Source organism: Polypterus senegalus, chromosome 13, assembly GCF_016835505.1.
Source record: "Polypterus senegalus isolate Bchr_013 chromosome 13, ASM1683550v1, whole genome shotgun sequence".
NCBI lineage: Eukaryota > Metazoa > Chordata > Cladistia > Polypteriformes > Polypteridae > Polypterus > Polypterus senegalus.
In genome coordinates, this window is record NC_053166.1 from 27,690,585 (window position 1) to 27,706,530 (window position 15,946).

A 15,946-nucleotide genomic window follows, 5' to 3' on the forward strand; every position below is an offset into this window, starting at 1 on the left:
ATGATATTATGAAAGGGGGTTTACAAAAAAAAGTTGAGAATGTGCAAATTCTACACATAGGGTTGGCATCATTTTAAATTTACAGAGTCTGTGTACGAGGAGGAATCAGGGTGCCCAGGGAAAAGCCATGGCAGGAGAACAAACAAACAAAACAGAGACAGTGACTGGGCAGTGAGCTCACCACTGTGACACCCTCCCAAAAACACACTTTTGTCAATTGTCCTGCGGCTTCAAAAATGCTTAGAGTAGAATCATAATGTTTCGCTCTTGTAGTACGTGTCCCCAGGATCAATCCATACATCCATTTTTCAAACCTGTTAATCCAGAGGAGGGTCATGAGGAAGCTGGAGCCTGTCCCACACTCTCAAAAATAAAGGTGACAGATCAGTTGTTCAGAGCAATGTCATATAGGAACCATACACATACAGTGATGTAAACTTTTTATAACCAAAACAAACTCCATGAATATCGAAGAGTAGATGATAACAGATTTGTGAAATATCAATGGCCTTCTGTTTTAAAAAGGACTCTTGCTGCATGTAATAACTTAGGCTACCTCTTGCACGTTTATTTTTTAAGTGTATAATGAAGTCCCAAACCCAACTAGAAACAGGATAGAGTACCACGTGGGTAGTGGGATATATAAAGGGGGCAGGTTAATGCCCCCTAAGGCCAGGTCTGGTTAGAATCATTATTTTTAAGAGAGGACAGCAGGGCACTTTTCACACAAAAACAATTTATAATTACGTTAGCCAGTTGTTTTAACGTGCTTGTCTCTGGGATGCCGAATTTTTGAAGGAAAACACCGGTAAACCCTGAGAGAACGTGCAAAGTCCACACCGACAGCAAACACGGTCAAGGCAATGCTGCACTGCTACTGGATGTCAAGAAATGGTTCTTGTTTTGCGGCTGTTTTCGTTAGAATGAAAAAAAAGGATTCTCGCGAACCTCTGGGGAACAACGTTGCACATTTAATGCCCGTCCATTTTCTCATCGAGCTCAGTTCAGTTCTGTGTCGTGGGATCCGATCATATCCGTGCAAAGCTGAAGGAAGCGCCGATATTCTCGTGAATAGTTTAGGTGTGATCGCGAATTCAGCTCTCTCTCTTTATATTCATCTTCTTTTCAAGCCACTTTTTACACAGAATACAATTCTGTATGGTGCTGAGTTCCGTCTAGGGACGGTTTCCAGTCTGAAAAGGTTCAACGTTTTAGTACGAAGGGAGTAGCTTCGGGAAATGTGTAGACAGATGGGTGTAATATGATATTCTGCTCTGCAGATATGCCCACGTATTGCTATATTTTGCGATTCCGTTTATAATAACAACTGTAATAAAAAAATGCCGCGTGCTGCATTTTGTCTCGCATTTGGAAAGTATGCACTCGCTCTCCAAACTTCTCCACTCCAAAAAAAAAAGTTTCTGCTCCGGGACGACGTGACGTCAGCGAGGCAGCAGCCACTTACAAAGTTGCGTGGTGAATTTCGGGGGTTGGTAAAAGGTATGATGTGCATTCTTTGAGAAGGCAGGCAAGAGGCTTGAGTCGCGGCCGCTTCTCAAAGCTGCGGTGTGCGAGCAGAGGCTGATCGCGGCGGCCGAATGGATTAACGGCTCCCTGGGATGAAGACCACCTCAGTATCGTTTTGTTTATCCTTTTTCTAATGCTTGTGGACTCGTCATCTTGATATTTTCAGAGTGCTGCTTTCCACGTTCAAAGCAGAAGGCTGTCATTCTGATGGGTGATTTATAACAAGACTACCTCATTTGTTTTTTAATTTACTTATTTTTTATTGTTCTTTCAGTTAATTATTTACTCAGTCACACTCTCTTTTATTATTTGCTTAATAATCTGTCCGCAAAGAAGGATATTAAACTCGCGGACAACCTTTTTTTTTTTTTTGATTTGTGATTATTTCTGTCAATCGAACCAGTGGGCAGGTGAAACTGAACAGAGCGGGATAAACCAATTTCACTTCATCCTGACCGTTTTATTAAGAGTTCTTGGATTTATTTATACCTTTCTGCCAAGTCTTTCCCCAACGTGGTTTTGTGCTGCACGGATATCGCCGCAGAGGATAACAACAATGCCATATGTCCGGGAAAGGTGGGCGCCCTACCTGCGTCCTGCCCTTCTGTTGTGTTGGATGTTTTACGGCGTGGTTGTAATTGGATGTCCAACAAAATGCAGCTGCTCCGGACCCAACGTGGACTGCCACGGACAAGGATTTAGGACTGTGCCCAAAGGTCTGCCGCGGAACTCCGAGAGACTGTAAGTACCGCATCCCTCCGGCGTCACCTGCCTGAGTGCGCACCTCTGCGCGTGCCCGTGCACACGCTCGCTCCCGGCCCGCGAGGTTTTGCGATCTTCTGGTTAACGAGATGCTTGGGCACTCCGACGCCAAGCGCGATAAGAAAAGCAAACTCAAAAGAAGTGAAGTACTCAGGATAAGTCGAAATTCAGGGCCAGGCTGATCTAAATTATCGGTTAAAACGATTGAGGGATTTATCTTTTGCAGACTCTTTGAAATCGACATTTTCTGAAAAAAAGAAAGAGAAGAAATCATTCCCATTTCTCCAGTATGAATGCGTGGGAATCATACACATCACTGCAGAAAAGAACGCTAGGCAGACCAACAGAAAACCTGAATGGGATTGCAGTGTAGAATTATAAGTAATGGCAGTATAGAATTTTGAGTGATTTAAAATCAGAGAGCCACATAATATGGAAACAATTAGCAGAAAACAAAACTTAAGAGATCCCGAGCACATACGCGTGTAAACGTGGAGCGGCAGCGTGCTTATTAAACTCCGCCGGACTTTAAGGCTGGTGTCTGTCTGATCCGGGGGCACGCGAGGCAGCCAAACGTTTTCTAATCCCGCGTTCTCAGCGATCCAGAACCTTCCCCGTTAGTAACGGGTACAAGGCAGGATCCCAGGCCACAGCGGCAGATTAGTCAGGGGTTAGCAGGGATCTGAAAGGAATTTAAAAAATGACTTGAAGAAAATTTGGGAGGACGCGTTGAAGGCTTAAGTGAAGGAGTCGTGAGCGACTTTATAAACTGGCGTGATGAAGATGAGCAGACATGAATGTAAAATTCACGTCAGCTCCTGGAGACGCGCTATGCTATTTTGTAAGCGTAAGACCACTTAGTCTGTAACAAGCGCTAAAACATCCACCGACCCCTGGACTGGCGAACATGATCGCGGCTCTGAAGAACTGCAATGATCTAAATATGGTGGGAAAAGGAGAAAACAGAAGAACACAGTTACACACACAATAGGAGGAAACTCCATATAATTAGGAGAGACCATACATTTTCTAAAGCCGCGTTATCCTGAGTGGGGTCGCTGGAGAATAGCCCATCAAGCATAGGGGGCATGGCAGGAACAATCCCGGGACAGGCCGCCAGTCTATCAACGGGCGAGCACAAACACACATAGGCGAATTTAGTGGTGCAAGTCCAACTAACCTGAAATGGGAGCATCCGGACGACTCAGGCGAACACCAGGAGAACACGCAGACTCGACGTGAACGGCAACCGCCTCGTTGCGAGGCAGCAGGACGACCACCAAACCAGCGTGCCATCCGAACAAAATAGTTTCATGAATAAACACCCATTTATTAATGGAGTGCCCCATGCTTCATTCGTTTATCCATTTTATTATGAGGAGTTAGTGTTTTCAGACCCCTAACTCAGAATTAGCAGCATGCACTCTTAGAAATGTTGGTTCTTTAATGGCACTCTGTGGTTCTTTATTGGGTTGTGTGGTTCCTCGTAGCACCATTACTTGACCAAGGAGCATTTCATCCCGGAACGGGTTCCTTGCGTGTGAAATTGGTTCTACATGCTTTGAAAAACTTCATAATATGTAGGGGGGAAAAATCGTTAATGTATGGTGGGCTGCAGGACACTTAACAGATTTAGGAAGTCTGAATTTAGCCTGAGTTACTAGACATATGCAGCGAGAGTCCTTTTAAAATCTCAGATTTCACAAATCTGTTACCATCTAGTCATGGTTATTTACTGTGTGGAGCCTGTTACAGATATGAACAAAAAATAAAATAAAATCTTTCTGGAATCTTCATGTGATTGGGTCTTTGGGAACCAAAAATATTTCCCCAAAAAACCCACTCAGACACCTCAAATCCAGACGGGATGCCAGTCCAAAACTGTTCAGAATTAAAAGTGATTTTGAATTCATGCAGCAGTGTACAGGCCAAAAATATGCAGTAAAATCTTAAGACTTTATTCAAATGTCAAACTTTATCATAAGTAACTTAAAAAAAATCACAAGTAATTCAAACGGAGAAATTCAGAGTTAGATTTTGCCTTGCGCCTGACGTTGACGGAACAGACTGCGTTATGAAAGAATGCCGATTCATAAAACAAAATGAAAAGGAACAAAAAAGAGTGAAAGACTGAATTAGAGGCGATATCAATGTCAACTGTATGAAGGATTTGAGAGACCCGATGAACACTAAACACCGTGAAACCATTAAACGGCAGCGTTCGCTAGGAAAAGAAAGCTCAGAATAAAGGAGGTGCCAAGTAGTTCTTCAGGGCGAAGTCATAGGGGAACAAAGAATAATCCATATAAAGGTTCAAGAAATAAACTTCAATTATGTCGATCCATAACAGAGTCAATAAATAACCATGAATAGATAATAACATATGTGTGAAATCCCACTGGCTCCCTGATCTTAAAAGGACTCTCGCCGCACACAACAACACAGGCAAAGTTCGGGTTTTCTTGGCCTGGCAGTATCCGGTTAGCCTACTATACATTAAAGATTTCTGTTTTAGGAACTTTTTTCAAAGTCCAAAAAAATTATATGCAAATAATGCTTCCCTGAATGAAATAGCGGAACCACCCAACTCAGTAACGTGCCATTAAAGAAACGCGGTAATGCTGAAGAATGAAAAAAGGAAAAAATGTCGATAGGGGGGTCATTCAGGCAACAACAAGGGCCAAGTTCATCCATCAAGTCATCGATCCACTGATTATCGAACCGACTTGATCCAGCTCAGGACAGCAGGAGCCGGAGCGTGTCTCGGCAGCACTGAGCACACGGCAGGTTCTGACGCTATAAATGCGCGTGCGTGTGTGTCAAAGAGTGTGCCCGGCACCCCTCAAAATAACAGTTCTTTAATGGAACCTCAGTGATGTGTGTGTGTTTTATTTATTCATTACTTGTTAAAGATTGTTAAAGGTTCTTTACACATGAAGTTGGTTCTTTGGGTTTTAAAAAGGTTAATACACAGCAGAAATCCTTAATGTCAATTAGGCTACCTAGCAGAACACGAACAGATCAAGAAAGCCTGAACTAATGTGTGATTGTCCTTTTTGAAATCACGCACCCACAGGTATTTATAAATCTGTTATCGTCTATTTATGAAATTTGTTTCAGATCTCAATAAATAAAGGTTCTTTCTGGACGCTTCTTATGGATGGTTCTTTGGTTCCCCAAATGACATCACTCTGAAGATCCACTTTGACGCCTTTGTTTTTAACGCACTGCAATAGTCAAAGAGTAGAAGCCGTTCAGAATCGAATGGCGCTGGCTATTGTAACCGAATTATCGTCGTAACAGGCACGTCGTAAGTAAATGGAGAGGATTGACGAGTGAGCTGCAATTTCAGAAAGACAAGGGGCCATCTCGACATTCTCCAGACTGATGACCATTAGAGCGCAGAAGGAGTGCCGCTTTGGCGGCTGTCTTAAATCACTTCAAGTTGGGCATCACTTTTAACCCAGATTGTCAGAGTATATTGCCGAGACTTAAATGTTCCGAAAATTGGCACATTTTTTAAAGTATTAGGAATGAGCAATGAAAAAAGTGACTTGAATGGACGGGGATCATTAGTCCAAAGTCTGCAGAGCTTTGACCAACGCGATCATTTAATAAACGCAGCCATTCATCTCCGCTTTGTCCTGACCCGCAGTGCCAACATGAGCCAGTCTTGGACCGGTCACAAATCAATCACACCCGGGCAGTTTATTTTATTGATAAGCTGTCAGAAAGCAGACTCTTTAACTAAAAGGACTAACACGTACCGGCTTTAGCACCCTACCTCCTTTTCTGATTTGAAAAGTTGCTTATTTTTCCTTTCCTCGCTTATTTATTTTTAATTCACACTAGGTTAAACAAATAGAACAATACCGTGTTGGTTCTAGTGTATTTAACTTATGTTTTGGGTTAATGTTTTCCTTTCTGCTTTGATGCTCATATGTCTTTAATATGCATGTTATAGCAGCCGCTCTCAGCAGCCCCCTCTGCCCCGGAGGGCTTCACTGTCTTCTGGTTTTATTTTCCGACTCAACCTCTCAATTAACTTAATTGACCCACTTATTAGTTTAGCTGGACACAGGCTATACAAAAAAAAAAGAGTCTTTACTGCTTGGCCTCGTTCTGCTGATGATTTGACCAACATTTGTATTTTAAACGACGTTTAGATGTTGAAGCGGGCAGACGTGTCAGTTTTGTCAGATTAACATAACAAGCAGATCGGCTGAAGAACTGACAGCTTGGCTCGGGGGAAACGAGAAGCAGCTGCAGCCCCGCCATGCCAGGCCGGCATCGGGGTGTCAGGATGGATTGCAGGGTGACTGACTGTTGAAATCAGAAAAAAAGAAAAAAAAAAAACTTTTAGTATTAGTGCATCTGATCATTTAACAGCTCCATGATGGACAGAAAGTGCTATGGGATTGTAATCATTAATCTAAGAGTGCTGCGGCCACCTGGGGTTTTATGAGCACAATGTACTACGGTAAAACATTTCAATACACTCTTAAAAATAAAGGTGCCAGAGTGGTTCTTCAGAGCGGTGCCATTTTTGCCTCCCAAAAGAACCATCCACCTGAAGGTTCCAGAAAGAACCTTTATTTATTTATATTAGTATCAGGCTTTATAAATAGCCATAAAGAGATGATAACAGATTGATGAATTGCCAGTGCGTTCCTGATTTTAAAATACAATCACACAGGCTACTTCCACGTTTTCTGATTCTGTTCACATCCTGCTAGGTGGCTGGCTACACATTCAAGATTTCAGTTGTGTCCACATATAGGAAAGTCCTTCAAAGCCCTCAGATCCAACATTATATGCAAAGAACTCTTCCCAGAATGAAATGGTTCTTAGTCAAGCAACACACCATTAAAGAACCCTTACTATTAAGAGCATAGTAGTCTGATTAAATTACTTCAGATATTATCAAAAAACTGTGTTGGGCTGGCATTTCATTCCTGCCTTGGGCCTTATCCTGTCAAGATAGGCTCTGGAGGATCTCCATGATCCTGTGATAGAGGAAATTAAAGAATAGAAAGTTGGGGAGAATGCCCCCTATACCTACCATGGCTGGAAAAAATCAAATGGTGTGAAGCTGTGTGGCCTGCAGCACTGGTGGTTCACCAAGAGACCAACTTTAAGTGCTCTTCAGGTATGTCTGTCTAGACTTTACATGGTCTGTCTTTGTCCCAGGGCCTTACATTCTTGAGGTGCCAACGTGGCTCTTTCAGAGCAACACCATTTTTTACTCCTAACAGTGGGATCCAAATGAATGTTCCAGAAAGAACCATTTGGTTCATTTAGATCTGTAACAGGTGCCATGGATAGATGATAACAAATTTGTGAATTGCCAGGGGGTACCTGATGTTAAAAGCATTCAGTCACACAGGCTATGTTCAGATTTTCTTGCCCTGTCCATATCCTGCCAGGTAGCCTACCATACATTAAAGATTGTGTCACAAAATCAAAGAAGCCACAGAAAGGTTTGGGGCAGCCACCCATATATTATTCCTTGGCTGCAAAATAGTTAAAGGTTTGTACTGATGTGTACAGGTTGGAGTTCAGAATAGAACTGAGGGGATAGGGGAAAGGCGGTGGCTTTTAAAGGCCAATATAGGAAATGACATCACAGGGGTCGCAACCTGAAGGGTCTTCATCCATTGGCTCAAGCCCAGAAATTACATCAGAGGGGCTGGACCCAGAAGGGTCTTCATCCATTGACTTGGACCCGAAGTGACGTCAAAGGGATAGGATGCAGACTTGACGTCATCAGGACCAGGCGGAATTTCCCATGAACGGTCTGTAAAAAAGCGAGAGAAAGAGTCAGCACACTCTGTTACATCCCGGTCTGGCTCGTAATGACCCTCATTCAAGCCCTTTAGCTGCCTCCCATGCGCATGTGTGTGACAATTGTTTGTCCACATATTACGACCCAGAGTACCAATTTCATATGCAAAGATCCCTTCCCAGAATGGAATGGTACTTTGTTAAGCAATGGCTCTCTGAGGAAAAACACCCAGCTCAGTAAAGTGCCATTTTAGATCGGCTATGTTTAAGAGAGTAGCCGCCTCGCATCTCCTGGGTTCAAACACCGGCTCTTTGGATTTTCAGCCCTTAAGTGTTTGGGTAATTTGTGCTTCCTTACCTATTTCATGTTAGGTACGAAATCATCCTGCTGTGCGAGTGCCCTGTGATGTAAACTGGTACCATGCCCATCTGTTGGGCTCTAGCTCACTATGATGATGAAATGGATAAGATAAGGCAATAAATGAATGACTGGACAAAGCATTTTTCAACCAAATAGTTAAAAATCTGTACAAAAATGTTTTGACAAGTTAATCAGTAGTACATAATAAAAAAAATTACATCAATCATCAAGCCCGCTTAGTCCACTTCGGGATCTGAAGCCTGTCCAGCCAGCTTGAGGTGCAAGGCAGGAAACAACCTTCAGTTTAATTCAATTCAGTGTAGTCATGTCATTCGGCGATGTGAGAAGTTCACAGGTAGATTTCTGATTAGTCGGCAAATCAGGAACCTTTTCAAAGTCCAATGAACCAACTTCATTTGCAAAGAGCCCTCCACAGAATTAAATAGTTCATTGTCGAGCAAAAGTTCTCCAAAGAAGCACACAGCCCAGCAAAGTGCCATTTTAGACTCTTTCCAGTTAAGAGTGTGTTAATGAAGAAAAAGACATTCAATCACAAATGCCCAGTACCTGACACGCCGTGACAAATAAAATGGCATGAAGCTGTGTGGAGGGTGGCATGGTGGCTGGTATGATAGACTCACAATTTAACGGTTTTGAGGTTTAAATGCTGGTCAGGTGCTGTATGTCCGTGTAGATTTTAACGTTTTCTGTCTTTGTCTCGGGGTCCTTTATCTTAAAGGTGTGTGCATGTTAATTTGATTGGGGACACAAATTGGAGCCATTATGAGGCTACATTCACACTAATGTCTTCATTTAAAAATAATTTAAAAACTCCATCCACACTAATGTTTACAAAAGTGTCTCCATTCACACAACTGAAAACACATATGATGTAGACATTTACCTACAGTGGGCGTCTGCAAATCGGCAGAAAAGTCCTTGAAGGGATGGTAATGGCCAGGGGATTTATCCCAAAACTGTAGTGACCAGTAATTTACTTACCTTTTGCTCATGTATGCAATATTCAAACAGTGCACAACACAATTTAAACACATGCAGGTAGGCAACACAACATGCTTGGAAAGCAGCTCCTCTGTGTCTGCCATAATGTATGGGAATACATGCTTCTCCTACGAAGGGTGAGCAGGCAGTGAGCGAGGCATTGAGCAGGATCCAACTAGGAAAGGCCTACAGTGGCTGCAGGTTTTCATTCTAACCCTTTTCTTAATTATTGACCTGTTTTTGCTGCTAATTAACTTCTTTTGAATGAATTTTCATTGACTTGTTTTGTAAGATTTGTCCCCCTAAATTTCTTCATCGTTCCTCTGAATTGCATCATTTCTTTCTTTAAATGGCACCCAAACAGAAATAAAACATGAAGTAAGCGAGCCAACAGAAGACCAACTACCGTATATACTCACGTATAAGTCGGGTCTTGAAACCCGAAAAATCGATCATAAAATCAGACCCCGACTTGTACGCCCGCTCAAAAAAGCAACACTTAATTTTCTTGCCTCCTCCAATCTCACATCAGTTTCTCAGATGCATCGAATTTTATTGCAGCAGCACAGTTACCAATTTCTTTCGCTACTTCGACAAATTTAAATTTAAAACCAGCTTCATATTTTCTTCTGATTGAATGCTCCATCGTAGATAAGGGATGCTGTTACGATAAAGGTGTATGAGGGTGTGAGATACCAAAAAACACAAAATAGTGCAAATGTCGCTTTGGAATAGCTTGGGTATTGCTGTGTGGTCACGTAGGCAAAATACACAGAAAACAAATCTGTGTGCCCCGTGGTTACTCTCTCAGGTGGGCATTAGCATATCATAATCTCTTGGACCAATAGCGTGAGTTTTCCACATTTGACTTATACGACCGACATTATAAAATATCAGAAATTATACGATAAAATCAAGTCCCAACTTATCCGTGGGAGAACATACGATAAGTCAGGGCTTCAAACTCCAAACTAATTTGACTCCAACTAGTTGTTTAATTAGGCACCGACTCGTGTTGTTAATTAAAACCGTTCTTTAATTGTAGCTGATTGCTGCTCTTATTATGCAATAGCATACATCCATCTATCCATTATCCAACCCGCTATATCCTAACTACAGGGTCACAGGGGTCTGCTGGAGCCAATCCCAGCCAACACAGGACGCAAGGCAGGAAACAAACCCACTGCAGGGCACCCACACATCCACACACCAAGCACACACTAGGGACAATTTAGATTCACCAATGCACCTAACCTGCATGTCTTTGGACTGTGGGAGGAAACTGGAGCACCCGGAGTAAACCCACGCAGACACGGGGAGGACATGCAAACTCCACGCAGGGAGGACCCGGGAAGCGAACTCGGGTCTCCTAACTGCGAGGCAGCAGCGCTATTAGCATACATTTATTCAAAATTTTTGATTTTCTCTTTTCTAAGAGCACTGGTGAAATGTTTTGGGGACCTTCATCTTTCTTTATTTTCAGATATTGTATGATGGACACAGTTTGCTGGTCCTGTTTTGGCTCATTTTGTATCTCATTATTGTTTGGCTGCTACTTAAGGCAAATAAAACAATTAAGGAGTCTGAGTCTTCAAGAGCAAGTCAATTAAAATGAATTCAAAAGAAGTTAATTAGGAGCAAAAACAGGTCACTAATTAAGAAAAGGGTTAGAATGAAAACCTGCAGCCACTGGGCACCCCCCGCCCCAGGACCAGGGTTGGTGATCCCTGGCCTACATAATGAGCACAGGCAACTCCGAGCTCGATTAGAGTCTGCGGTTTGAAAACCTGTATTTTAACCTGTCTACACCACCACAACGATAAGGCTGCATTGAGAAGTCTAAAACTTGGAGAGCATTTTGAGAAATCTCCATTTTCAGGGGTTGTGCTGATAAAAGGCGAAAATGGAGATTAATGTCTGCGATTCTTTAAACAAAAATGTAGTAGCATGGACGGAGCCTCAGTGTTAACACAGTAATGTAGACGGGGCCTGAGTAGTTACTGGTGACTGTGTGTGCACTGCGGCCCCGTCTGATGTGTACCCCCATTATGGTTGGACAGTGTCTAATTGCCTGTAACATGAATTAGAATACGTGGCACATGGCGTAGCATAACATGTTCAAATCCACTTAATTCAACTAAAAGGAACCAAGTCTGAATGCGGCACCAGTTCATCTCAGGACCCCCTCACGCACACATCCACAGACAGCTGATTACAAATCACCCATGAGCTTAACACATTTGTTAAAGGATATGCTTGGTATTTTACAAGTCAAAGTTATTTCTTCACAAACATGGCATATATTAATTTGCCATGGGAAATTGTGTTCTAAATTTAAGCGTTTTGTATACATTTTAAAAATATCTTAGCCATGCTGGCACTTCATAATGGAGACTATGGGCACAAAGCACCACTGGAAAATAAAAGCATAAAAATTTCCTGACTACATCCATTTCTTAAGCCAAGACGGTTGTCGTGTATTGGACGGCACCTTGCGATTATGTACATATTGTAAAATAGTTCAAAGGTGTCATTATTAAACAGAAAAGCACCAATATGAGGAGATTCAACCATTTTAAAGGAAGACCAGCTGTGCATGCCACCTCAGCGTTTGTCTTCTTCTGCAGTGATCTTTCACCCCTCTGGATGGCGTGGTTTCTACTTAAAAGTCCAAATGACAGTAAACTCTTCGTGTTATGTGGCTCATTTTGGGTTTTTTTTTCTCTATTTGTGTGAGAACTCACACAAGCAAATAGAACCTTTAATAAAAAACAGTACCAGGAATACGTGATAAAAAACTTATTTTCAGATCTCTTTTGTTGTCACAAACATGCATCATAAAAGGTATACGTATCTCATAAGTTTTTAGGCTTTCTCCATGCCTCAATAGGCTCCATTGAAAGTACAGGCAAGATATATTTGTATTTAATCTGTAGAACACGCTGGACTTTAGAACACAAATTTGCATGGTAAATGCATGTATACTTTGTTTGTGGAGAAATAACTTTAAAAATACCAAACTTATCCTTTAAGGATGCTGGCACTGTGAGGCAGCAGCACTATCTGCTGCGACAATAAGCTGAAAATAAATGGAGGCAAATAAAAAAAAAAATAACCATTTTTTAATAATTGTTTAAATCATTTTTTTGAACCTGTGGTTCTTCTGCTGCCTGGAGCCTCTGGACTCCATCATGCTGGGTTTCCTCACCTACTCCTGGTTAGAAATGAGACAGCGCTATAAACAAAACAGTAGATCCTGATAAACAGCAGCTTAATTTACATTGGGACAAGAATGTGACTGTCATTCTGTTCACCCTGCGCAATAAAGCATTCCATGTTGCTTATATTAACGTACCGAGAGGGACATTAAGAAGATCTTCACGTCTTGTAGTCCAGAACATGCTGGGGTCTACAGAGAGATGGGTTTAAATCAACAGTAATAAAACACAGGCTCGCTAGGCCTGACACATGGCAGCATTTCTGGGCAATGCCACATCCTGTCACTGTGGCATGGCATAAACAGAAGTGGCCAGGGTCCCCTCCACTTCTGTATCATTGCCTGAGGTGCCAACGAAATTCCTTTAATCCTTCTCAGTGTGTCCTTTTTAGGTTAACTTTGATTTACATTCCCGAGGGCTTCCTGTGATTCCTTTCAAAGATATTAGGAAAAACCCGTAGTGGCCAGGAGACATCAGTCTATGTTTGTATTTATAAAAGCCTCCCTGGTAATTGATTTTGTTTTTTAATATTTTACATTGGAGGCTTATCACAGACATGCCGTGTAGCTGCATTACGCTTGATTTGGAACTGGGTGAGCTGCTCGTGTTTCGATTAGACTCTTTAGTCCAACAGGAGGCCCGACATAAATGATTTAGTGGAGACCAGAGTTCACTGAACTGCTGGAAAGCATCAAGACCCCATCAGTAGAAATCAAGGCCTTTGATTTATTGGTTTAAACATATGGATCTAAACTAAGTTTGTTAGACAAATGTTATGGCTCTTGAATTTCCATCCTAGTTTGCCGTGCGCCATGTGCATATATCGCATTACACAAAGAAGCCGAGAACCTAAACACTTGCCTCAAGGACTCGGTGGTTGGAACTTGTGTCTGTTTAGTGTAATTACTGCAGATGTCTGGCTGCAGAAACACAAGGGGATGATAACACCTTGGCTTTTCAGGTGGGCTCACAGAAAAAGGCATTTGCAGCTTTAGTTTGAACCAAAGTTAGTAAAAAAATATTTGTTAGCCTTATCTTCCTTGTTATATTTTTATCAGATTAAATAATTCAGAGCACAGAAGCCAGAGTTGTCTTAACAGGATGAAACCCATGGTGGGGGGCACAGTTATTATTCTTCCATTACTACGATGCTGGTGGTGGTGGGGGGGGGGTTCAAATAACTTACTTGCAATTAATGCTGTGCAAGGCAAAGCCAATTAAGCCATCGAGCATCTGCAGGGGGTCGGCTATCAGGGATCACTTCATTTGCAAAGGGGGCCTCTGGCATCGCTGAATCTTTTGAATATGCTTAACCCTTTGCAGTTGATATTTTTAGTACACAGAAAGAAGTTTTTGAAAATGGGCTGGGGATGAGTATAAACCTTCTTGTTATTAAGATGATTACTGGAGCACTCTCACCGACGAGGCAGACAGACCGGCTTGCTTCCCGTCGTTTGAGCCGACAGAGCGCGGCTGGTGGGAGGTTTAACGGTTTTTTTTTGTACCTCGTGTTTGAGATTTGATACGAACGACCCTTGTCGGGTACTGGAGACGTAATGAACTGCAGCTTTGCTAAATCTCCTCTGAGCTGATTAGCTTTGCAATTATTAATTAGTGTCACATAAGCCCTTGTTATTTTAATTGATTTCCATCCTGAGTCCTTAATTGCTGTTGCTGGTTTGTGTGGTAACACATCACAGTATGGTGACAATTAAAGCAGGATTTAGAGGTAAGCCAACATTCTTCCCACTCACTTACCTAATAGAATTTATTTTTCATTAGTAAGGGTGAGTCATTTATAAACTATAAAAGCAAGATTTACTTTTAAATTGTAAAGACTAATTATACTTAATAATAAAATACAGTTGTTTCCTGTATAACATACGTAACATTCTCAAGCACGTGTAGTCGTGGGGGGCTGGAGCCTATCATGGCAGCATCAAATGCAAGGCTGGAGTCAACCTTGGACGGAGTGCTGGCTTAATGCAGGACTACTCATACATGGAGCCAGTTTGGATTATCAAATTACCTAACATGCACGTCTTTAGAAAGGGAAAAGCAGACCTGATGGACACAGAAGCACTCAGATATGGGGCATGAATGCAAACTCCACAAAGACATCCAGGGGCAAGATTTGAACTCCGAGTGCTAGGGCAGTGCTAACCACTGCACCACTGGGCTATTACATCTATCTGCTTTGTTAGGGCACTTATCAGAGTTTTACTGGGGTCTGGAGCCTATCCCAGTAAGCATCAGGTGCAAGGCAGTGGAAGCCACTATACAGGCTGCCAGTCCAGACACACATACAAACACACACTCGGGCCAGGTTAGCAATGGCAGTTCACCTAACCTGCATGTCTTTGAACTTTGAGAGGAAACCCATGTGGGCAAAGTGAGAACATGCAGACTCCACGCAGGGAGTTCTTGGGATGAAAAACCCCTGGTCTCCTTGTTAAGACGCAGCAGGGTAACCAGTGTGCCACCCCTGTCACCTGAAATGTCACCTTCAGTAGGCTCGTCGAATAAGAAAAAAAAACACACTTCTTCTTGTACACCTCCCAAATTTAACACCACACTACGGTTATGTCATTAAAGGTCACCTCTACTATTGTTTCTGCACTGTAATTCAATTAGCTTTACATTTGAATAAGAAAATATTTTAAAAATTACATTTAAAAACACTCCAGTCTTTTGAAGATGTCAAAAATTCTCTTATTAAAAGGGTTCAATTTTGTGTGAAACTGGAGAGACTGTCCTCAGCCCCCAGATGAGATGAGGGGCCACTCACTGACACTCACATCACCACTCAAATAGATAGGCACTGTATAATGATAGATAGAGAGATGTGAAAGGCACTATATAGCAGACAGATGTGAAAGGAAGTATATCAAAGATAGATAGATAGATGTGAAAGGTACAATATAGTAGATAAATAATGTAAATAAAACCAGAACGCAGAAAAAGATTTGAGGTAGCCACCACGTACTGTATATTTGAAGATTGTAACAAATTTCAGGAAAAACAACAAGCACAGGTCTTTACAGATGCACGTCCAAAACAGAACTATCTTAATGGTCACAAGATGACAGTTATATAGTTGGCTGGAGGAAGTGATGTCACCGGAACCGGACGTGATGCTGATGGGTCCAGGCGGGATTTCCCTCGGGTGGTCTGCAGGAGAAAGAGAAAAAGGATTTGTGCACACTGCGACCCCCTGGTCTGGCATGGAATTACCATCTTTTGAGCCCTTTAGCTGCCTTCCACATGATAAAACAGATAGACAGATAATGCT

The 15,946-nt window shown here is 42.2% G+C and overlaps 1 protein-coding gene across 1 annotated transcript in view; it reads left to right on the forward strand.

Annotated features, from left to right (window-relative positions):
- The first annotated feature begins 1,509 nt into the window (after positions 1–1,509).
- Positions 1,510–15,946, forward strand: part of slit3 (slit homolog 3 (Drosophila)) — a 529,641-nt gene continuing 515,204 nt past the window's right edge. The window contains exon 1 of the mRNA XM_039774192.1: positions 1,510–2,268. Within this exon, the coding sequence (XP_039630126.1) occupies positions 2,084–2,268 (185 nt within the window). The 5' untranslated portion in view covers positions 1,510–2,083. The remainder of the gene's footprint in view (positions 2,269–15,946) is intronic.